The 24,093-nt window shown below is 42.4% G+C and overlaps 1 protein-coding gene across 3 annotated transcripts in view; it reads right to left on the bottom strand.

Moving 5' to 3' along the window:
• The window catches only part of ARID1B (AT-rich interaction domain 1B), a 409,620-nt gene that overhangs the window by 31,721 nt on the left and 353,806 nt on the right, over positions 1 to 24,093 (bottom strand). For 2 of the 3 annotated variants that reach the window (XM_079716084.1, XM_079716085.1), the window contains 3 exons: positions 8,596 to 8,741; positions 1,711 to 1,820; positions 836 to 994 (listed from right to left, as the gene is read on the bottom strand). In XM_079716084.1, coding sequence (XP_079572210.1) covers positions 836 to 994; positions 1,711 to 1,820; positions 8,596 to 8,741 — 415 coding nt within the window. The remainder of the gene's footprint in view (positions 1 to 835; positions 995 to 1,710; positions 1,821 to 8,595; positions 8,742 to 24,093) is intronic. The other variant, XM_079716086.1, reaches the window with a different exon arrangement.

Below are 24,093 nucleotides of genomic sequence, written 5' to 3'. Positions count from 1 at the left end.
AAATAAAGGTTACTACAGTGCCATTCTTCTTCTTTTTTAATGGCACAGAATTAATTTCTTTAGTAGGAAAATAAAGGCCTAGCTCTACAGACAGAAGAATATTAAGGCTAAAAAAATTCCCTTATATGCACATTTCCATTTTTGTTTTTTTAAATATCGTATGAAATCAACACTTAATATCAAGATTATGAGCAGGCTTGTGCAGGATATAATTTTTCTATCTCAACTGATTCTAATGTAGGCACACATTAATCTAAGAGTAGCATTCCAAATATTCACGTGCACTAACATTTCTACAACTTTTCTGTTAATTTCTGACAAGTAGACTGAAACAAAGCCTGGCTGATGATATGCTAAACTGTGCCCAGAGTGTAATATTTATATTTTCAAGATAGGCAGTTTTGAAATAAGATGTTTCAGACACAATAGCCGATGAAAGATTTAGGCCAAAGGCCAAACTTATCATATACTCCATGGCTGCTATTAGTTCCCATGTAAATGGACAGTTAACTCATTTTAAAGATCTTCTATTAAGCGCACAATAGATTAGACATTTAAACAAAGTCATTGCGTGAAGGAGTTTGGACCCAGTAACACAATCACATGCTTTGTATAGAGACGCTTCTTTATATCAGTGGTTTCATTACCAGCAATCAACTTATGTATGATGCATACAAACTTTACTCATTTTGTTACTACTATAAAGAAAACCCTTTCATGGATAAATTATGAAGAAAAAGTCTTATAAAACAAATAAATAAGCAAGCATTAAAATAGAATTAATTATCAAAAAACCCCGAAAAAACAAAAAAAACAAAAAACCAGAGCCACTTACAGGGCTTGATGGAGTCTTTGGCCAGCCTGGGCTGCTAATGCTATCACTTTCATCTCCATGAAATGAGGAGATGCTAGCAGAGCTGGGGGACATTGGGGAAGGGACTGGCAGGTTGCCGGGGGTTGGGGGCTGAGAAATACCCTGAGAGCTGTAGCTATCCTGTGGTAGAGGAATAAAAAAAAAAAAAAAAAAAGACAAAGGTAGGGCAAACTTTATTTAAAATAACAAAAAGCACATCCAGTTTAACAGACTAATTTTTATATATAATATATATATATATATATAAAGACATGTACAAACAAACACACAAAACCACACACATATAAAAGTATTAAAACAACATTCTTAATTAGTATAACTTGGTAAGTTTGCTGGATGCTGGATAAGACCACTGAGCCACCATGCTTACTTCAAGCTTACATGGAATGCTAAGCATGGGTTACCCCTTATGAAAGAAAGAAAGGAAAAAAAAAAAAAAGCTGTTCACCTTATTTATCAAATAAGGTAGGAAAGCAAAATATTAAGTATGTTGTTGTTGCTAAGGCGGCCAAAACAGGAAGCTATAAACTGAAGGCAGAGAAAATGGCTTCAAGTACCAACCAGGCAAGATCCCTTCCTTCTCCCCACCCCCGAAGCATTTCTCTGGGTGGGTCCTGTCCCTGCACCCCTCTCCCCCAGCCACGAGTTAAATGCCATAAGAACTAGTAACTTTCAGATCCACACCATGAGGGGGGTGGGGAAAGAAGACTGCAAACATTTCGCACAGGATGGAGGCATGCGGAAGAGAAGAAACCAAATGAAAAAAAGTGAGGAGAGAGCCCCACGGCAGCTGCAGCGAGCAGACCCCACACCGCGTGCAGAGGAGAGAGGAATACCTTCGACTTGCTCTCCGGCTGTGCAGTGCCTTCTTCTTTACCATCTGCTTTGAGAGGCAGGGGCAGTTTGGATTCACCAGGAGACATCATATCTGCAAGACCCATAGATGCTAATCGAAAACAGGAGAAAGAGTTTGGGATTATACATGATGTGTCAGGCTGTGCTCCCACTAACACAAGCTACTGAGTGATGGGGCACCCGAATTTCCCTCCAAGGAAGGAAAGAAAAAAGGAAAAAGAAATTGTAACTCAGAGAATACTCCTTTCTGAAATCTAAGTAGCATGACATTCTGGCAATCCTTTTTTATCTTAGGGGGAAAAAAAGCAATCATTTACTCAAGACCTAAGCCACTGAAAGTCAACTTTTATCAATATTATTTTTTCAAAATTATTACAGCTTTAATAGAGTAGGTGCAAGTAGAAATATGCCCAATGTCTAAATTGCTCATGGGGGATTCAAATGCTGGATATGTCTATTTTCACTGGTTGACTAGAGGATTTATTGCTTTCTTAACTTCCTAAATTCACATAATCCATAGTTTGTAAAATCATTTACCACTTTATATTGTTTCATTTGAAAATCACATCTATTACATATGGCATAGGCTACAATAACGGAAGATGGTTGTAACAGATGACTTCAAAAACAATCATCAAAAGTAATTTTTGAAGGAGAGGATTTCTAATTATTTTGCAATGGGGCTGGTTTCTTTTCATTCTGGTGCAGTGCACACATGGATCAGTCCTCAGCCTCAGCTCAAATGCCCAGGTTAGACACCCACACCAGCTCAAGTCAACCCTATGATCCCAGGCAAAACTCATTTTCTAGCTCCTGGCTCAGAAATTCAATCAAGTTCATTTAGGCTTTAGAATGAAAGGTTCACCAAAGAACAGCGGATTTACACGCATTTATTGCAAATACTACTAGATATTTTCAAGTCAAAAATATGGATTTAGATTTCCTTTTAAAGGAAGAACAAGGCTACAGTAGGGAATCAGTGTAGATATCCGGGGAGTAACAGCTGAATTTCTGCAGAACCCCACTGTGCAAACCATCTGCACAGCACTGGGCTGTGAGTGTCACACCACACAGCTGTGTGAGGAAGCAGAGCGAAGAGAGGTGGAAGGAGAAAAGGGGGAGGGGAGAGAATCACGAGCCTTGTACATGAGTGAAAAACCGAGAACATTCCCATTTCAAAATAAAATAAACCTTGAGGTTTTATGAACAGGACCCATTTTACATTCTGCAAATCAACGTGCTGGCCTAACCACGGCCGTGCACATGCAGCATAATGTGCAAAAAAAAAAAAAAAAAAAGCTTTAAAAAAAGGCTCCACAGATTGCCCACTACAAAATGATTATTGCACATATTCATGTATTACTATGTTTTAGAAAATAATTAGTTTTAATTACAGCAGTGAGAGAGTGAGCAGGGCTCTGGCGAATTAGCTGGCAAGCTTTGTGGTGCTAATTTGCTAATATCGTTAGCATCACTGCAGGTTGAGACCAGAGGTCCTGCCAAAAAAGCCTACCCAGGCACGTGCCTGTGAGTTTACATCAGCACACCCAATGATGCGCTCTGAAATGCCTGTATTTTCCATGGGCACATTGGCTTGTTTTTCAAAGCCCATTTGCAGCTCAGTCAGCCCTTGAAGTCATCACCACACACACAAATCATAATTGGGATGTTTTTCTTTTTTTTTTTTTTTTTTTCCAAATTACTTTCAATACTTAGACTTTAAGAACTGGAACAAAAAGCTTTTTCAAGTGATGCAGCTGCAGAGAAAAATCTATTGGGATCAGCTAAAAATGCTGTTATTTTTGTGAACGTGTGAAACCTCAAAAAAGCAGCTGAGAGATATTACACCAACAAGACAGCCTCGTGCAAAGTAGTGGATTGCTTTCGTGCAGTTTTACCTCTTGCGTCTAGAGAGATAGGAATCAGTAAATCTATACATTAAGAAACCCCCTTTGTAGAAGAAGAGAAGGGGAAAGAAAGCAGGATGAGTATGGAAAGAGGGGCTTCTTTATGAAAGTCCACATGTCCTTGCTAGTTATTCCCAGAGTGGGTTCAAAGGGACGACAGCCACACAATTCCAGAGAAACTGGCAAAGCCATGGACACACGGCTTAAGTCCTGCTCCTCCTAACGTTGTAACAGATAGTTTGGTAGCATTTATAATAAATTATGCCTGAATATTATCTTTGAAAAATAGTAATTTCTTTCTAATTCCTTCTTCATGCATTAAATGTGTTAATGTACATAAAAGGCAGTTTTTTTAGCATAAAGAACTAGGCCAATATTGTATTATGATAATTAATGACAATTTACAGTGATTTAAAAATCACACTTAGATGAATATAAGCATGTATATTGGTTTGAAATTCCCCAAACTTCTTCATTTCCTATTATATATTTTAAAATGGGCATTCGGGGTATGCAAACATATTTCAAAAATTACATTGCTGGGACTTCCCTGGTGGCGCACTGGTTAAGAATCCGCCTGCCAAAGCAGGGGACACGGGTTCGAGCCCTGGTCCGGGAAGATCCCACATGCTGCGGAGCAACTAAGCCCGTGCACCACAGCTACTGAGCCTGCGCTCTAGAGCCCGTGCACCACAGCTATGAGCCTGTGCACCACAACTACTGAAGCCCACGCGCCTAGAGCCTGTGCTCCGCAACAAGAAGCCCGCGCACTGCAACGAAGAGTAGCCCCCGCTCGCTGCAACTAGAGAAAGCCCGCACGCAGCAATGAAGACCCAACACAGCCAAAAATAAACAAACAAATAAATCAATAAAATTTAAAAATTACAATGCTATATTATTTTGAGAGATAAATAAGTATAGAATATAGAGTAATAGCTTTACTTACGATGTAAGTTTTATTTTACTAAATGGATCATAAGGTCTTTCCTTACTGTGGCTTTTACTATTCCTTTTGTTAAAATGCTTATTTTTGACTTCTTACCAGAATTCTCAATGAACACTGCAAAGAGCCATATGCTTTCCAGGGCACTGTTACTCCAGGGGCACTATTTTTTTCTTCTTCCCCAGAAGAGAAAGACCACCAATATTATACGGATTTGTTAAATCAAGTCACTGTTCTTCCTCCTCTTGACATCAGTGATCCAGCATGTAAAGTTCAGCCATAAACAGGGGCAGTAAAGAACCTCTGACTGCAGGAAGTGCTGTGTGAGTACTGCAAATACATTTCAAGTAGCAGCCTCTGGCTTTACCATTGGAATTTAAGAGCTAGAAGGGCTTCTTGGAGTAAGTGTGGGCCAAGGTCCTAAGGCAGTTATTCCACCTGGATTTAATATATTCAAAAAGAACATAAAGAACATATGGTGCAAGTAAAACGGACCTTAAACATCCATTCCTGCTCTCCCAGCTTCCTTTACTTAGTCTCCCTGCAAGGCTGCAAAATCATTCCCAGAAGATGGTAAAATAGGACCGGAAACACACAAACAGATCTTTTCTGTTCACGGTAAATAATATACCATACTCCGTAAAATATTTTATTCCTTGTTTTTGAAAACACAAAGGGTCTATCTATGTGTATACATTTGTAGATAGTCACGACTATTTTTATATGTGGCAAATATATAAAGAATACTCTTAACACATACAAAGGGTATGAGAAAAGCTCAGGAGAAACTCTTGTCTCTGGCTGGATCAGCAAGGCCTTGAAAGAATCCCCCGAAATTTCCCTATGCTGACATACTTCCAAGGGGACAGTGCATGGCCACAGTGCCACATGGCTGCTCATTTACTATTTGTAAGTTATTCAGATGGAAATGCCCTATACTTTGTACAGTGACTTCTGGTGAGGCAAACTTAGAGTCACAGACAGTAGATATATTTGCTAGCATTTAGATTTCTTCTTGAAGGCGACAGTTTACATGCAGATAATTATACGACTAATGAATATTATAAAATGAAACATAAATAAGTACAATGTAACAACACAAGTATTATATAAGGGTATATTTAACAAGGTTATACATAATTTAGAATTTTTCCCATAGTAATACATAATTCTAATCTTTTAGTCCAACTACATATTTTTAAAAAGCTTCTTTAGAGGGAAACAATCCCCACTGCTCACCATCCCACTTCTCCCCACATCTGAAGTGAAGAAAGAGGTGCCACCTTCACAGTCACACTGACTCCATTTAAATAATTACTTGCTCACTGAGGCTTGTAACAATTTGTCACTACACAGGAGGACTGTTTTTGGCCCTGCACACTGTCTACAGCACAACCGTCTGAACTCAGCAAAAGGGATGCTGGAATGCCGGCTGCACAAAGCTGCTAACTGAGGTTCATAAAACCCCACTGGCCATCATTTGTATTATCTGCACTTTTTCCAAAAGTGCCCTTTGTTGGAGAAAATGCTTTGCTGTTGTCACTGGTAATTTATCTCCATGGGCCCAAACCAAGTAATCTGAGGTGGTGATGATCCAAGCCATTTCTGGCCCATCTCTAGAAAAGTCAAGTGTATACCTTCAGACCAAAACTCCTATCAGGAGCCACACTGTAACATTCTGGGTTCCTTTGTCATTCCTGTTTCCCTCAGAGATTGTAACACAGTTATAGCAGATTCACATGTATCTATCAATAGAGACACAGTAAATGCTAAATCATCAAATTCCTTGGAGATGCTGGATGATTACTTTCTATCAGGTAGCGTTTGACTTAATAAAGCTGGAATCAAATCATATAAATGGGTAGAGGAAAATTTGGTAAATGTTTAAATTATTAAAAATTCAATACTTCAAAACGCACAATGCAATGAAAAAAAATATATATACTAGTAGTAGCCCATACAAAAGACTGTGAGGATAGACGGGCTTTCACTGAACATTTCCTCTGTATGAAATAACAAATAGCTGAAGTATCTGAATAATGAAAATAAAAAGAAACCCTCTCTGTGAATCTCCATTAAATTGGTTATTCCTCAGGAATACATAAATCTTCTTAGGCAGGGCATCTATTTGTTGTTGGTTATTTTTTTGTGGCTCTGGGGTCCAAAGGAAAAAAGGGAAAAATGAGTATTGCTAATAGTGGGTGAAAATTTATTGTGTAGTTTCAATGCTCTGAAGTAATTTTATTTCAGCAAGCCAGACAAAACACATAATGTCATAACCCCAATGCACCATTACCTCGGACAGTGCTGGGAAGGGAAGGGGAAGCTTCTAGCTAATAGTTCAAGCTTTTTATCTTTCATTTCAGATGTAAAAACATCCACCTCGGGGCTTCCCTGGTGGCGCAATGGTTGGGAGTCCATCTGCCAATGCAGGGGACGTGGGTTCGAGCCCTGGTCTGGGAGGATCCCACGTGCTGCAGAGCAACTAAGCCCATGCGCCCCAGCTGCTGAGCCTGCACTCTAGAGCCCGCGAGCTACAACTGCTGAGCCCGTGAGCCACAACTGCTGGGCCCGTGTGCCTGGAGCCCGTGCTCCGCAACAGGGTTGGGATGGGGGGGACACTGCAGTGAGAAGCCCGCACACCACAGCTGGGAGTGGCCCCTGCTCGTCGCAGCTGGAGAAGCCCGCCCGCAGCAACGAAGACCCAATGCAGCCAAAAATAAACAAAATAAATAAATTTAAAACAACAAAAACAAAAACAAAAACATCCACCTGCTGGGATGAATGCCTGTTTAACATCAGGAAGGGCTGTTGGATTTATTTATTTAAAAAGCTTCATTTTCACCAGTAGCATCTATTTTTTCCTCTTCCATAAACTTTTAAAGAGAAGTAATCAGGGAATGGCACTATTAAATTAGACCCTAGAAACCAACAACCCTAGAAGCTCAGATGGGATGCAAGCCCAGCCTCTAGCTGTCTCTCGTTCCTGACAAAGAAACAACAGCTCCTGGGGCGTCTTTCAAAGATGGAGAGGTCAGAAAGGCGGCGAAAGGCAGAGGAAATGAAAAAAGGTAATAAGGGAGCCCAGCCTCTGACTCCACAGCGCTTTTCTAACACATCATAAAGCACTGCCAGACGCACAGCTGGCTATGCAAAGCTCTGTAGTAACTAAAGGAGGGAATCCTACCCAAAACATCGGCGCCAGAAAAAGTTAACAGGTCAGGTGAAATACGTCATCGTTTTCTCATTTAAAGAGCAGTGCTCATCATCACTAGATAGGGGGCTTGTAAAGGGTGGTTCAGGACCTTGGGGGCCTAAGAACGTGGAGCATTTGCACAGTTTTAGACATTTTTGTTATTTCCACAGACTGACAGTATACTCTTACTCCACTGATCAGATGGGATTTGGTAAGAATGCAATTGTTGAGATCATAAAGTGTGCTGAAAAAGTTAAACGTCATGAAAAATTTAAAACAATTCATTTAAAAATGTACAATTTCTCAACAGCGACAGTCTATAAATAGCAGCTATAAAAACAACTATTTTCATGTGTACATTTAAAGGTGAGTTTTCCTAAATGAAAAAAAACTATTGCAAACACCCCCTTGTCCTGGCCTTCAATCATTTCCTCTGAAATATGAATTTTAAATGTTTATCTCTGCCACTATCAAATGGAGGTAGACTTTGTCATGGAATCTTCCAATACTCCTAATAATGCCCAAAGGCAAAAAGAGCTTCGTGTATATACTCTGCAAGCAATCTCCAATGACACGTGAAATATGCCCACATATTACACAAACACAGAATGAATAAAAATAATTTACATAAAACGTAATGTCATCCTCAAGTCTTAATAGATGGAGCAAGTATCCAAGCAGCAGAGAAGTAGTATTTTCCCCCTTTTCACCAAATGATCCGACTGCTTGATTTGCTTTTATACTCTCAGGGGTACCAGCCTAAGAGGAGAAGAGGGAAGCGGGAGGGCGGCCCTCAGAAGCGCAGAGCTGCCAAGGTTACCTGTTGAGCTGTTCACCATATTGGGCGTCATGCTGTAGGGGGGCGCCTGGGTGTTCATCAGCCCAGAGCTGTTGCTCATGGGCTGGCTGTAGGGAGAGCTGGAAGCCATGAGTCCGCTCTGATTCACGCCGGGAAAGCCGCCTTGCCTATATGAAGAGAAAGCACACGCATACGTATCCTGACCACGCACAGTAGCAGCAGTTTACCCCGGCAGTCATTTCTCATAATGGCAGTCATTTATGCGAGGGGTGGGGCCATTATTGTTCTTGTTCCCTTAAAATAATTTATTTCCTGGACCGAGAGGCTGAACTCTACTGCTAAGTAATTATTTAATATACTATGTAAAAATTCCAAACAATGTAAGTTCCACAGATAATCATGTCTGGTGTTCCAGGTTATAATTTATATCGAGGAATATAAGCAGGAAAAGGGGAACTTGAAATAAGAACAGGAATTACAAAAGCAAGCAAAATTAATGTCTAACATTTAAAAAGATCTGACTCTTTATTAACACTACTTAATATCCTCCCATCGAAAACCAAAAATCGAGAAACAGAAAACGAATGGGCAGCGTGAAAGTGTTGTTTAAAAAACATTTTTCTTTGACCTAACTTCTCTGATATAATGAATACTGGAGAAAGCATCTCCAAAGCTCCCTTCGACATTCTGCGATGAGGTACTGTTAAAAACACATCAGTTTCCCTATATTAAAATTACACAGTAAACATCAGACTTCCACTTCTGTTGTAGGACGTCTCCTGTGACAGAAGGGAAGGGGAGCTTTTAGACGGGCTCTACGTGTCCCCGTGGGCTCCCAGGCACCCCTCCCCCACTGCTGTGCAGACTCATTTTTCTGGTGACTTAGTTTTGTTAGTTTTGTGCCTACGCTCTGCTCTGGGAAAGACAAACTTCTCTTCACTCTTGCAAAGAGGAAAAGGGTATTCTTTGATCTGAAGGAGACAACTGTCACATAATGTCATGTCTCTAACGGCTGGAATGAGACAGGGAAAGGTGGGGAGAAGAGGTTTAATTGTCCCAGGAAAACTACAATGCCAAAAGAAAGATGCTGGCAATGTGGCAAAATCCTGAAAAGACTCCACTGTTGTAGTCAAGCTTTTCTTATGTAAATAGTATACATTTAAAAACGTATCACAGTTTTGGCGACTAACGTTTACTCTTAGGAGGAGAGCTGATAGCAGAGGTAAAAATCCCCAGACACGTTGTTTATCTGTTACAAACTAATTGTAATGACAACCCCTCCACCTCCATTAAACTGTCATTTGGTGGCTCTTAATGAATAGTAAAAAAAAAATTTTAAGAGATTCTTTAAGAAATTAACACAAGTCATTAAAAAAATACGATTCTTTTTGTGTAGCTATTTTCAGTGGATTTAACTTTCTGCTTGGTAGAAGAAGTTCAAACATGGTCTATCTGAAAATTCAAAGTACCAAAGATTTGAGTGGTCTTTTCTTTCTTTTAAATATTTTACCAACCATTCAGAGAAGTTCTGTACAAACTAACACTTATGACGGTTTGGAAAGAATGTTCCAGAAGTCTGAGAGGCTACTGTTGTGAGTGAAGCTCTGGGAGGGAGGGAGTCTTACTTCTGCCCCGAACCACAGCTCACCTACCCCCGCTTCGAATAACTAACACTGGTGGGACTAGACGGCAGTTCACTAGGGTGCGCCCAAGATCACCTAGTGGCTTCCGATGAACCCTTAGGTCATCAAATACTTAAAATACGCTGCCCGGCAGCTATGAACATATCCCTATATGGTTAGGGTCTTAAACATCAGCAATGTAGACTGTTGGCATTGACTTCACTATCTTAGGTTCTCTTCTGAGGAGTTTCATTCAAAAAGACGATTTAGCATTCGTGTAACTGTTTCAAAGGAAAACAAGTAGCACCTGTTGGGACTGTCCTCTTAATTTCTTTAGCTGATAAATCACATGAAGAGCATCCTTAACTCATGAACAGGCTGTGTTTTGTGGAGACTACTTCCAAGTCAGTGATTGCTTTGACCTGTCCTTCAAGATCCAGTTTTAGGGGCAGCCTCCTCTATGAAGGCTGCCCTTATTCTCCGACCTGGAAGCTCTGTCTTCTCCAGACTCTGTGCCTATGTAGCTTTTTATAGCTTTATAGCTTCTGCATTTTCCTTTGTGTATTAAAATAATTTGTGTTCATGTTTTGGCTCTTATAGGTGTATATGCCTTCGGAGAAGTACGAATGAGCACATCATAGCTACTAAAAAGTCTTTGTTAAATGAATGAATTGATAGAGAACATAATCATTTGTGAATAGGCATTTTGAAAGATGGCCCCCTTTTCAAACTTCCGCCAAATTCAGTTTCACATGTGGTGGAACTAACGTGTGTATGAAGCTAACAGTTCCTTAAGCACACTTGTTTATAACTAAGGTGGAAAAAGAGAATCAGAGTATAAAATCCATCAGGCAGATGGTTCAATTAAGTAACCTCAAAGGCCCAACTCTAATCTATTATTTCTCCCCCAAGTCTGCACAGTTCATCTTCAATCACCGCAAGATGATGAAAGTGCACATAACAGAGGTTTTAAAAAATATACTTAAAATAACAAAAAGTTAAAGATTTAAAGGTCCATGTGGTGGATGTCAGTTGCTGGTTACAATGGTCCTCAATTAAACTATGCTTATAGTTTTAAGAGTCTGGTTGAAAAGCCAGGGCTCTTGACTCTGTCACTAGTGACACCTTCCACTGTCACTGGGATCCAGGGGGAAAATCACTTTGGCTCTCTTAGCCTCAGTTTTTACATCTGAACATGGAGGAACTGATAATAACATCAACAACTTATCAAGTACTTACAAATATGCGTGGCATGATTTCTAGGTACTTTACACATTTCATTTTTTAAGTTCCTGGAGGAAGGGAGGTGGCTTTATGTTCACACACAGAGAAAGAAAATGAGGATCAGAGAGACTAAATAACTTGCCTGAAGACACACAGTAAGTGGCAGAAACAGAAGTTCCCAAGCCTCCTTTCAGCCCAGTATGCTATATACTTCCTCTCTAAGGGCCCTGTAACAACGCTAACTCCCGATGAGACAAAGCAGCCTGTTGTGCTCCTTCCTTTTGTCTACCACACTCCTCTTCTGGTGTAGAAAGTGACAAATCAGAGCGGTGCTTTCCTCTGGGCCTCCTGGAGGGCTCACTCAGCGAGGTGGACACAGTGAGAGGTAGTGGAAGTGGACAGACCAGCCCCCTGGACACCGGCCTTGAGGAGGGAGTTTATCCTGGGTGCTACGGGCCTCTTGGGTAGTATCCAAGCAAGGAAGGAGCTGAGAGGGAAACGGGCCTTCCCAGGAGAGCAGGGCACGTGCGGCCACGAGCATAGCACTTGGCCACCTGTCTAAACGGGGGAGAGAGCCAGTCTGTCATCATCACAGAAGAAATCCTATTCATTACTGCTTTGGAAATGACTGCCAAGACTATTGGTAATTTTGAACAAGCAGAATGGGCTTGATACTAAAAAAGAGCTTTCAATGCCCTCTGTTGAATTTTGGAAATCGAGACGATTTGTTTTCTGGAAGGACACATCAGATGGCTGCCTCTCTGACGAGGCCGAGCACTCCAGCTCACTGTGGTGTCGCTGACATAAGCGCACTTCCAGGGCTCATGACAGAACGCTGACTTGGTTGGGCCAACGACCATTATTACCAGGACCACAGCAGCCTCAGAGGACGCTGGTCCCTTTCCAGAGGCAGCGCTCACCGACTACCGGCTCTCTTTCTGACCACAGCAGCATTTGGAATGCTCCAAATGGAATTAGGAGAGAAAAGCAACAAGTCACCAGTTTCTTGTTTTCAAAACGAAACAAGAGCGACAAAACAAAAACAGGCAAAAATACAAACTGACGTGAGGGAAGTATTTTCAACGTAAAACCCTACTAAGACGTAAGTTGTACCTGGAAGAGCAAAGTGCCCTACCTTGATCTTTGGGTCTGTGAACAGCTGGGATGTTGTTTCTAGCGGGTCTATGGGCTCAGATGGTTTTTGTTACGAATGACCGCTCTCCTGACGGCACGGATTCCTAACCCGCAATGGCTGTGGCAGTGAATGCCCAATAATGGCTGGGGGTAGGGGTGATAAAAATATTGGAAAATAACGTTTTGTTGCTGTTATGCTGCTGAGGCGGCTACTGGACTGCGCCCTGCGGAACCGACCGTGTTGGGCGGCGCCACAAATCACAAGGCGCTTACTACCACGCGGCCCTGCGCTGGCCGGGGGCCAGGGGGCCGGGGCACAGCCCGGCAGGACTCCCCCGGCTCGGGAGTGTCGAGGTGTGACGTAGGCGGTTGCTATGTAAACGTGCGGACTTGCAGAGTAACCAGAGGCACATGAATTGGTCTTCAGTTGGGACTAGACCTAAGTGTTTAAGATCTGTCATTCCATGACAAAAAGCAGGTGATGACAACGAGAATGATTCAGAAGTGGAGCTGGCAAGCGCACTTCCCTCCAGCACTCCTCGGTCTACACACACACAGGTGGTGTCTCATGGCTCATCCTTTTATTCACTTTGGAGATTTCTCAAACATTACACGTTAATCTGCCAATAAAGGGCTGGCTTTGGGGGAAAAAACCCAGAAGCAAACACCGATTTTAAAGTGACCATTTCCAATGGTTCACCGTGAAAACAGAAAGGAGAATACAGCTTCCCACCACAGTTTGAATTTTAGCAGGTAAAAATGTCAGTACGAAATCCAATACAGAGTAACCACACATTTCTAAATATCGTGTTTTTAACTACAATAAAATTTAAAGTAAAATAAAGTCTGTATATGATTTTCGTGCTTTAAAAGAATCTTTAGGCCATATTGTTTTAGCAACCACTACTTTTTCTCAAGAGGGATAGACTGGAGAGTGGGATATGTTTATTTTGACGATGAATGGATTTCGGATACAGCTCCTCGGAGGAGGGGAGGGACAGACAGAAGAAACGCTCTGGAAATAGACACGAGGTGAGTGAAGCCACTTTATATAAAGTCTAGTGGCAAAGACACACGGAGAGAAGCTCCACTCTGAAGAATCCTAGCACTGAAAATATCATTACTGAATTATGCTCAAAAGGAACATAAAGCAGTGCATGCTTCATCGGACAACGGCCTGACTGCCAAATATATGTATCTTTCTCCCTACGGACTGTCACTATGGATGTAGTTTAAGTTATGAAGCCAGAAAAGACTGCTTATTGACAAAATAAATGAGACTAACACTAAAACTTGGGGTACTTTCCCACTTAAGCCCAGTAGTTATCAGAACCAGGAACTTGAAACTTTGAAAAGCCCAATTCCAGCAGTTCAACCTCGGAGAGCTCCAATCGTATCCATAACATTACACAGGATGCCCTATTTTAATAAACACAAATAATCGGTTTTATAAACAAATAATTTGCACATACGTGTCCAGATCACTGGTGAAACAGACTTTCAACCTAAGTTACACAGCAGCTCTTCCAAAGCAGTACCAAGAGGGACACATTCAGTCAAGATTATTTAAAATCTAATATCTGAAGAACGAAAATCGCTAGCTTTGCCCCCAAAACAACACAATCAAAACAGAAGTGAAAGCTGTCCGAACTGCAGCCCATTTTCGGTGTGGCTAATCCATCAGTACACCTGTGACAGCAAATGCAACTGCAGTTCTAGTGGGGAAATCATAATCTCGACAAGCCAGTTGCTTTGGCTAGAAATCAACCCTGTGAAGGTAAAGTGGCGCTTATATCATTAAACCAAAGACAAAGAACAAATGCAAGTGCCAATGAGTTAAAAATCTGTAGATTCCTAGAAAGATGCACAGCCACACACTACTTTTTAAAAAACTGTCGCACCCCTTTCACTCAGGAAGGCGTGCTATAATAACAAAATTAGTCAGAAATACCTTCTTTGTAGCTGACAGTTACAGACACGTGTGCATGATGGGTGTGGGAGGGGCAAGGGAGGAAGGAGCCCACCGGCAGGCCCAGACAAAAGCAAACACGAGTCAAGTAACCAGAGCAGGGAGTGTCCAACTGCAACCACGCCGTGAGGATAAAGGAGAGGTGCACACGCTGGGGGTGCTTATAATGAGGAGGTCAGAGCACGTTCCCTGAGGAAGGGATGCTGGCCCCTCTGACCCCCCTCCTCAGGTGAGATCTGAGGGATGGAAAGGGACTCAGTCAGGTGAGGAGGGGAGGAGAGGAGAGATTAAGAGATGAGAGGGAGAGGGCGGGGCCAGGTCACGTGGGGCTTACTGTTCCCTGGGGTTTCGCCTGTACCCTAAGAGCAGCCGGCAGAGACGAGAGGTTTAAGCAGGAGAAATGGCAGAAAAGGATGTGCATTTCAAAGGCATGGTCCTCTGGCTGGGGGACGGCGGGGAGGGCACAGGAGAGGCAGGAAGAACGAACGCAGGGCAACAGGTGTGCGGCTGTCACGCGAGTCCAGATGAGACAAGGTAGCGCGCGGAACCGGGGTGGGAGTGACGGGGAGCTGAGCGCTCCCCCAGAGGTAGACCCGCAGCACTCGGTGATGAGTCAGACATTGTGGGGAGAGAAAAGGTGGCCCGACGTCCCCTGGCTGCCCGGCTGTACAAGGGGCAGGTAAGGGGCCGCTGCTGCGAGGGAAGACCCGCGAGAGACGTGAGCTGCGCTCTGGACACGTGGGGTCTGAGCTGCCAGGAGGCCACGTCGCGGGGGCGGCTGGAGACCCAAGTCTGGGAAGCGGAGGGCGAGTCCTTTCCGTCCGCCTTCCTCCCTAGGCAGGAACGCCCTTTACAAGACTTCTTGGTCTGTTTTCTAAGATCTTCCCTGTGTGAACATCACCTCTTTTCAAGGCAGCCTGTTCCCTTAAGGAGAGCCGAAGTGGGTATGATGACAGCAACAAATCAGCTAGAGCAACAATTATCAGTCACTTCCCAGCTATAAATTAATAACTCCCCAAACCCTTTGGTAATTGATACATTTAAGTTTTCTTTTTTTTTTTCTTCCTTTAAGCATGGGCAAAGAGGAATGTAATAACATTCAACATCTCCATGAAAAAGACCCTTTCAATAGAGGGGAGTAATGACTTTGTTAGCAAATTCTCCAGAACGGTCTTTGGTGAGTGTATATTTGCAGATAACTCTTCAGAGCATAACTTGTCCCATGCGTGTCTCTGCCACGGGCCTATATAACGTGGCGTTGCCCACAGGGCCTCTCTGTGCCTTAAGGACTCCTCCTGGTTCTCTCCACCTTTCTCCAGAGAGCTGTATTTTCACCCCTGCATCTCAGTGAAGCCGTTTCCACCAAGCACGGAGGAATCCTGCATATTCCATGCTGAATGTCCTGAAACCCTGTAACATCAGAGACCTTGTTTCCCTTTTTGTTAACTATTTCCTGCAGACTTCTCAAAGGGCTCCAACCTGTTCCCAGATCTGCTCCTGGCACTCACTCTAAAATGGCACCTGTCGTGCAATTTCAAGATTCAGTACTCCCTTTTCGCTTCAGTGTGCAGGTAACCCGTTTTAGTTGTTCCTAAAGCAGCTGACTGATCTTCACCTTCTCTCTCAAAGCAGCCAGGAGAACAAATAGAGCTCTAGGCTTCTGAAGCGAGAGACTTCCTTATCGGGGTGTGAAGAAAGTGCAAGAACTATCTGGCTCCTTGAATTTTGGTAATTGATAACTAAGACTGTTCTCTTCATCTCAAAGTTGATTTTGGTTTGTTAAACCCATCGTTCTGTTCTTATGAACTGTTTACTGGCAATCATACAAAAATGAACTAAAAAACTCCCTTCTGAAGATGCTACATTCAGAGGTTTTGACATCAGCACTTCCTTCAAGGGCAGGGCGTTACGAAAGCCACAGGGGCAGCACTGGGCCCCAAACCTGTCTTTTCCCTGCAAGAGGGGAGCCCGGCACTTTGTTGGGTGGGTGCTGGCACCCGTGGCTTCCGACTGGCCTCTAACAAGACGTCACTGGCACAGTTCCCTTGTCTGGTAAAAATGAGATCTGTTGAACCTTGTGAAAGAAAAACTAGTTGCCTCTGACGTCCCCCTTAGAAAGAAAAAAGTGCCCCTTTCTAACTTCATTATATTAAAGATCTTTAAGAAAGTTTATCTTGACATCATAATACCATTAAGACCTTGAATGATTTACAAAGGCTATTCCTTCTCCGCGATAGGAGTTGCCACCTTTACACCAGGACACTGCCTTCCTGGGTACAAGCCGTAAGGGAGAGCGAACCGACACGGGAGTGGGTCTCCTTGGAGGTTTGGGCACCTGGGACGCAGGCAGCAAATGGGCGTGGCAGCTACTGAGGAGCCAGGAAGCAGGCATCAACGAGCTGACCCCAGTGCTGCTTTAGGAGGGGACAAGTGAGAGGGCACAGGTCTCACGTGCATTCAGACTTCTTGTACCTTAATGGACCAGGCTGTTGGCTAAAAAAAATAAAATGGAATTTGGGTCCTGAGATCCGCATCTCATACACTTTACCACAGCAACATTCTGTCAAACCCTCTAACAAGGAATGCACTTGTCCAGGGCCGCAGTGCCAGGAAATATATCAATATGGTTATTTCCAACTTACAAAAAAATCCTCCTAAAATTCTTACAGATTTTCTGAGCTACAGGTGGCCTTGGGCCACAAAGTTACTTAATTTATTTCAGCAAAACACCGTTCAAAATTAGGGTAAAAAATGTTGCAAGAAAGTCCTGATAGCTGAGCAGAACTATAGCTCTTTATGTCCACACCAGGTGCTCTGGCCCGAGAAGCTGGAGGGGCAGGACCTAGCAAGTTCCTACTGGTAGGTATTTAACAATCAAAGGCAATCCAGTAAGAGTTAACTTTCAAAGCAAGGGACAAAGCCTTATGGTTTGGTTTTGTTTTTTAATCTATGTAATGGAAATAGAGTTCAAAGTAAGAATGAAGGTCAAGATTAGGAGAGCCTCAGGGAGTTGCTCCCACAGGCTTAACGATACCGACTAAGAGGCCCTCTGGGCAGTCAGACAATGCAGCCCCCCCGCCTATGATCTTCACACGGTCACCCATGACACCTCCCCAACCCCAGACTGGGAAAGACCAAGACCCGGATCACAGCCTCTTCATCACTTACAAACTGTTCTTGTTGCCTTCAGCCCCAAACCCTGCTAAGGTTATGAGATTTCAGACTGAGAACAACTTGACACTTCCTGGTTTCAACCTGAAAGCCTCGCAGGTTGGTGCTGAGGCCACTGGTACTACCTGAGACCAATGTGATCTCAGCACTCCTACCCTTAACAACTCTGAAGAGCTGGGATTGGCTGGGCTGGGTTGCTGATTTTTTCCAGTGACGGGTGGACTGTAATGCTGATTCTAGATGTGATATTCCCAGTTTGTCCGGTGTGAGAATGTGGTATGTGGGGGAAGAGATGTTAGTGGGCCTGTGAGGTTAGAAAGGAAGACAAGTGGCCTGGATGAGTGAACCTGGGCACACACTCCACTGATGGAGGACTCGCGTGGTTAATCAGAGCCCCAACCCGATACACACATCACTGAGAGCTCTCTTAGACGTAAGGACAGCACCCAGCTGTGAGAGGTGCAGACTGGGATGTGGAGAGAAGACATTCTGAATAAAGAAGGCAGTTCTAGGAATGGAGGGGAACTTGGAATATCTCAGAGTATCAGGAAGATACTGATATCTGAGAGGATGCTCAGAGGTAGAAAGTGAGACAAAAGATCGCCAAAGCCTGAGTCACGGTATCAGGTCTGTTTAAACGTCAGTTCCTTCTAGTTCTATCCAGTGTCCCCAGCTCTAGTCCAGTCTTTTCTTCAGTCAGCGTCTATCAGGTACAGAGCACGGGCTCTCCGAGCTTGGGCTTCCTTGCCTCCTCCCTCTGTGTTTTTCACTAGTGCTCCTCAGCAGCAGGATTCCCTAATGCAATCCCCAGATTTGTGCTGTTTTTCTACACCAGGATCACCCAGTGGGTTTATAAAAAACACAGGCTCACAAGCCTCACCTGGCGTGAGGCTGGGGTGAGGGTGTGTGTGTATATTTAAAAATCTCTCTAGATAACAACCAGTGGTTTAAGGAACTTCACAGACTCGAGTCCATTAAAGGTTCGCTGTACATTTCATACTTTGATTCCTTGGATCTCATTAAACTTAAAAAAAAAATCTCTCAGTATTTTAAAAATTAGTGTTTTACTACTTTTTGATTTGAAGACTAATAAACGTACTTTATGGCTGCTATAAAAATTCTGGAACTCTAAAAGATTTGATTGAAATCATAATCTTAAAATACCAACACAGCAATATGCATTCAAATTCTAAATTTTGAAGGCAAAAAAGGAGCTAAAAATTAAACCATAGTGTTTAGATGTTAAAACAAAGGCTAACATTTAATTGTAAAAATTAAAACTCTATTTAAGCCTTTGAAATCTTTTCGCTTTGTCTTTCAATAACATGACTTTTCAAATCATAGCTATTATTTTAATACCTAATTGTCCCAAATCCAAAGGGCTAAATTCTTAGTTAACACAGATCACTCACAGCTCTTTAAGCCCGTGGACCCACTATGACTGAGGCTGCATACACATGCGTTTTTGCCCCTTCTCTTTGATGTGTTAATGCACTGTCTCCATTACTGTGTTTCCGCATCAGTGCCTCCTAGCCCATCAGCAGACTGAGTCATACTGGCTTCAGAGGAAAAAAATAGAGAAAAAGTGCCTTGCTGGCAAATAGCAACAGGGGAAATGAATTATAAATACACCCCACTGAAGAAGAGGTGCTGGAAGCTGTGTGTGTGTGTGGCGGGGGAGGATGGTGCACGTAAGACACAGGTATAAGCGTCTACGCAGGCCCAATCCACCAGGGTCTGTACGTGCAGCTACCTGTTCCCAAGCAGAGGAACCACTGCTCAGACTCTCACAAAACATTCAGCTGCGTCAACATCAATCGTTAGGCTGCTACTGATCGAGCTACCTTATGGTTAAGACTTCATGAAATTGATTCACCCTGTTAAAGAGTGGCTAAGATTGGAAAATAATATTAATTAAAATCCCTCATCTCCTACTTTACTAAAACCAAAAATATTTAAAAGCTAATTTCAGTTATCCTAGCTTTTGGTATGACTTAAGAATTAAGATGTAAGTCTCCAGACTCACGGTTGTGATATTCAGTATAAAAATTCCCTCCTCAGCAGGAGAAATGAGACTTTTCAAATGGACTCGTTTTTGCTCTTTCTTTCTTTTTAAAAAAACTAAGAAGTCTGAGAGTCTTCCTCTGTCTGCTATTAAGTGGGTTCAATGGGGAGTCTCTGAAGGGACAGCTATTGCTTGTATCAGCATCACGCAGGTGCACGCATTTATCTGGGTAAAAATGCCAACTTCTGGTTCTGCTCCTGCACGACTCAGAATCCTTATTTTAACAGCTACGCTCCAGTCTCAAGAATGCAACATGTTAAAGCGCCACTGGTGGGCGATCGAAGGGGGAAAAGGACAGAAATTCAAACCCAGCTGTGTGCCATCAAGTAAACTGTCGCTTCACTTCATAAGGCGTGTGGTTCCAGAAACAAACCGCTCCTGATGTGCAGGTAGTCTGCGTGGAAAGCAGCAAAGCGCTCCCTTCCTTTCAGACACAACAAAGGCTGAGCTAAAGAAAAACAATCCAGACTTCGATGCAAGAAATAGCATCTCCAATAAGACACTGATTAATGTTTGCTTTCTACTAGCATCAAGAGATTTGCCTTTAGACATGAGGGAGAAGTAAAATTAAGAGATTTTTTTAAAAAAAGAAAATCTACAGAGACAGCACTAAGCAGAAGGAAGAGCCATAGGCGTAGGAGACAGGGCCCTGGGGTCGACTCCGCCCCGCCTGTAACTAACTAAATAACCCGTGGCAGGTAACTCTGTAGATCTCAGTTTCCTTCATCATAAAATTGAGGGGTACAGACTGGATGCCATCTAAAATCTTTCCAGATCTAAAATTCTATTATTGTACAACTGAAATTCTATATCCTCTTGGAAGCTATCCTGGTGAAAATATTATCCTAAAGATCTGTGCCAGGACTTTGACACAAACCATCTCAAGTCACCGAAGACTTGATTGAAGTTGAGATATAGGAGGTGCTGGGGATGGCTGACTTCAAGGAATCAAAATCTACCATGGCTTAAAGGTCTAGGGCTTGCCAGGCCTTCTGTAAGTTCACTGAAGTCATGCATCATCCTGGGAGCTCATTTCCAAGAAAAAAAAAAATCTGGATAATGCTGAAATATCCAAATCCACAGATCAGCTCTATTGGGCAGAGATGTCAATTGTCAGACAGTACCAGGTGGGTGCCACCTAGAATGAAAGAATGAATGCAAAACACACTAAATGACCACGGGAAATTTATTTTACGTGTGTGTGTGTTAAGCATAGAGGTCAATCATTCAAAAAATATGAAGGATTATGATATAGCCTGGGATTCATGGAAATGCTTCTTTAGAAGCAGTAGGCCAAAGTCTTTCCTAAACTTCTGGCCGACCTTGGCTCGTCTGTGCTTTGACAGTGTCTTAGAGTCCCTCCGACATGATGCTGCAGACAGCCGTCAGAACTGCACTGAAGATGAAGGTCATCTGCCAGCCCTGACTAGGCTTTCGGTAAGACAACTAGTATTTCCCACTCTCTGTTTCTCATTACTTCAAAAGAATAGAACATGATCTAGAAATGCTTTAAAACTGAACACAGAAAGGTATCTTCTGAGTAAAAAAGTATATCAAATGTGTATGGGGGGAGGTCCTGGACAGATATTACATATAAATTGCTAATTTCAAATTATTGTATAGTATTACTCAGCTAATCTAGTACCTGAACAGTACGATTCATCACATTCTATTGTAAATTGTCTGAAAATCAAAATGAGGGAGTCCTTTACTCAAAAGGTGACAAAGAAAAAAGAATTCATCCATATGTTCCTTAACTTATTCACCACAGCAGCTTTACTCTCACAATGGCACTCTTAAAAAAGGAATTAGTAAAACAGCTTCTAACAAGTTTAATCTGTGTGTTTTTTCCTCTATATTATTTTACATCCAACTAGCTGAAAAAGCCTGAAGCATAATTGCCATAATCCTTCATTTCTGCAGTTAGCTTTCTGTCTCTAATTGCGTGCGCGCGCGCGCGCGCACACACACACACACACACACACACACTCCCTCCCTCCCTCCCTCCCTCCATCACTAATTTGTCTTTTTCAGATTCTTTCTTAGGCTCTAGGCCCTTTGGGATTCTGACTTGAGAAAGAAGTCATTATAACCAACTCTGTGAATATTGTATTTCTGAAAGGCTTGGGCCACTTCTTCCTGAGAGACTGCCATTTAGTGGACTGGCTTTTCAAGTTGCCAACCTAACTTTACCCTGACAGACCTATCAATGGGGAAAGAAAACAAGAACAAAAGCAAAAACACAAGTTTGCTTCAATGGGCTGTTAAGTAAAGCAAAAACATGTTGAAAATCAAATTTCCTAACCCATAGCACTGAAACATGTACTATACATGTTTTCTCACATTCAAGCTTCTACTTTAAAAAAAAAAAGGGCACAACAGGTTATGTCTATTGCAAAGTGCAAAGGAAGGAAGATTTAAAATAGAAATAAAACTTTTTCTTTCTTTTTTAGAAAGAATAGTGTAAATGCAAACGGCAAAATTCAGAGCTAACACAGATGGGGCTGCAAAGATGAGCCTTTGCCAACTGTGCTTCATGTGATTTACAAAGAATCACTCCAACATCTTCCTTTTTCTTATTTTTAATTAAGGAGGAGGTGTTGTATTCTAAGGAAGCTACCTGGATGTTGCTGGCTGAAACGCAGATTTGATCTTCCCGTGCTGGTTAGCTAACATTGATTTTCTGCCCCAGTGGAAGACATTTTACTCTGATGCATGCCATTTAAATTCATTTTACACAGCTGCTTAATGTGGCTTGGCAAGGCACAGCCAAACTAGCTTTGTGGGTCTAAATAGGACTCCTGAGTTGGTAAAGGACAGATCCTATGGATTAGCAGCTGATGATAAACGCTTTTCTCCCCCCACTGTTATCTTCCTACTAACTCATGAAGTGACCTTGAAAGTAGCACAAGAAAGGAAAAAAGAGGAAAGACCATTTCTCCAAAATAAGTATGTTTACCTCATTCTACGCTTATTTCACTTTTAGGATTATGTTTACAGAATTCTTTATTTGTTGGTCCACATTGAGGACCATGTTTACAGGATTTAGAACTCTCAATTGCAAAATTATCATTTGCTGTTGTTGCCTAAATAAATGTATATTGAATATAAAGCTACAAAAAAGCTCTCTGTGTCATGCATTCATAACAAGTAGTGAAAACACAGTTCTGTAAGTTTAGTCTTTAAACAAAGCTAGTTGATTGTTTCCGGTTTTATGTTACAAAATTGTTGTATCTTTCTGCTGAAACTAACTCCTTAACACTATTCAATCTACGCGAGATGATCTTATTATTACTACATGCTAAATGATATCGGTAAAAATAATAATATACTTTAAGAGTATTTACTAACCTAAAGACAGTGACAGCCTGATATTATAGTTTTGTAGTGGGAAAGAAGAGATACTTTTTGTTGCTGTATGTAATTCCTGTGTCGAAATTGATAATAATATGGCAACACTGTGTTTAGAAAAAAAATTCTGTGTTGCATTATTTGGTTGTATTCTCCTGGTGACTTTAATATTCTAAACCTCCTTGGGAGAAGGAAATAATAGAAATCGTTGGCACAGATGTTTGCTCAGTGATGATGGCACGAGGCCCCTTGCAAGTCCTATTAAGAACCTAAGCCCTGCCTCCTGCAGTGGGGCTCCATGGGGCCACCGCACTCTGAATTCAGGGCGAGAGTGGAAGCAGGTCCCTGTAGTGGCAGGAATGACAATTAACACAGTCATGATAACGGTGCTATACAAGTCCTAGACGACACAACGACAACAGTGGGGGACATGACGCTGGAGTAGGTGACTTCATTACTTTTACGTAGATGAAAGTTTTTTGTTTCCCTCTCAGGCACGAAGGAAAGAAGCCATGCCGAAGCCATGCAAAGACGGGATCTGGGGGGCGGCATGCAGGTCTCCACCAAACTACCACAGTACTGCTGGTGAGAATGAAAAACGAAACGGAACAAAACAAACAAAAAACCCAAAACAAACAAAAATAAACAAAAGACAGCCCCCTCTGAGATGGATTTCTTTTTAGGTCTTTCACTCTCTTACTTTGGGTGTTCCTTTCGCAGCCAGATGGCATGTTCATTAACAGTTTAAAAAAATGCCCAGGACCCGCAGCAAGTCAGGGCATGTTGCTACCTACCCGTACTGGTCAGGCTGGTTCATCATGGGAGCCTGAGAGTTGCCATAGTTGGGGTGCTGGGAAGAAAACATGGGGCGTCCGCCAGCCCCAGACTGGCTGGGATAAGCAGGCGACCTAATGTATGGTGGCCTAAAGTAGAACAGAAGAACAACTTCTTTGGATTGGTTCTGTAGACAAGTAGGAATCCCC

This window comes from Hyperoodon ampullatus (genome assembly GCF_949752795.1).
Source record: "Hyperoodon ampullatus genome assembly, chromosome: 12".
In the NCBI taxonomy this organism is placed as follows: domain Eukaryota; kingdom Metazoa; phylum Chordata; class Mammalia; order Artiodactyla; family Ziphiidae; genus Hyperoodon; species Hyperoodon ampullatus.
This window is presented reverse-complemented; position numbering and strand designations above follow the sequence as displayed.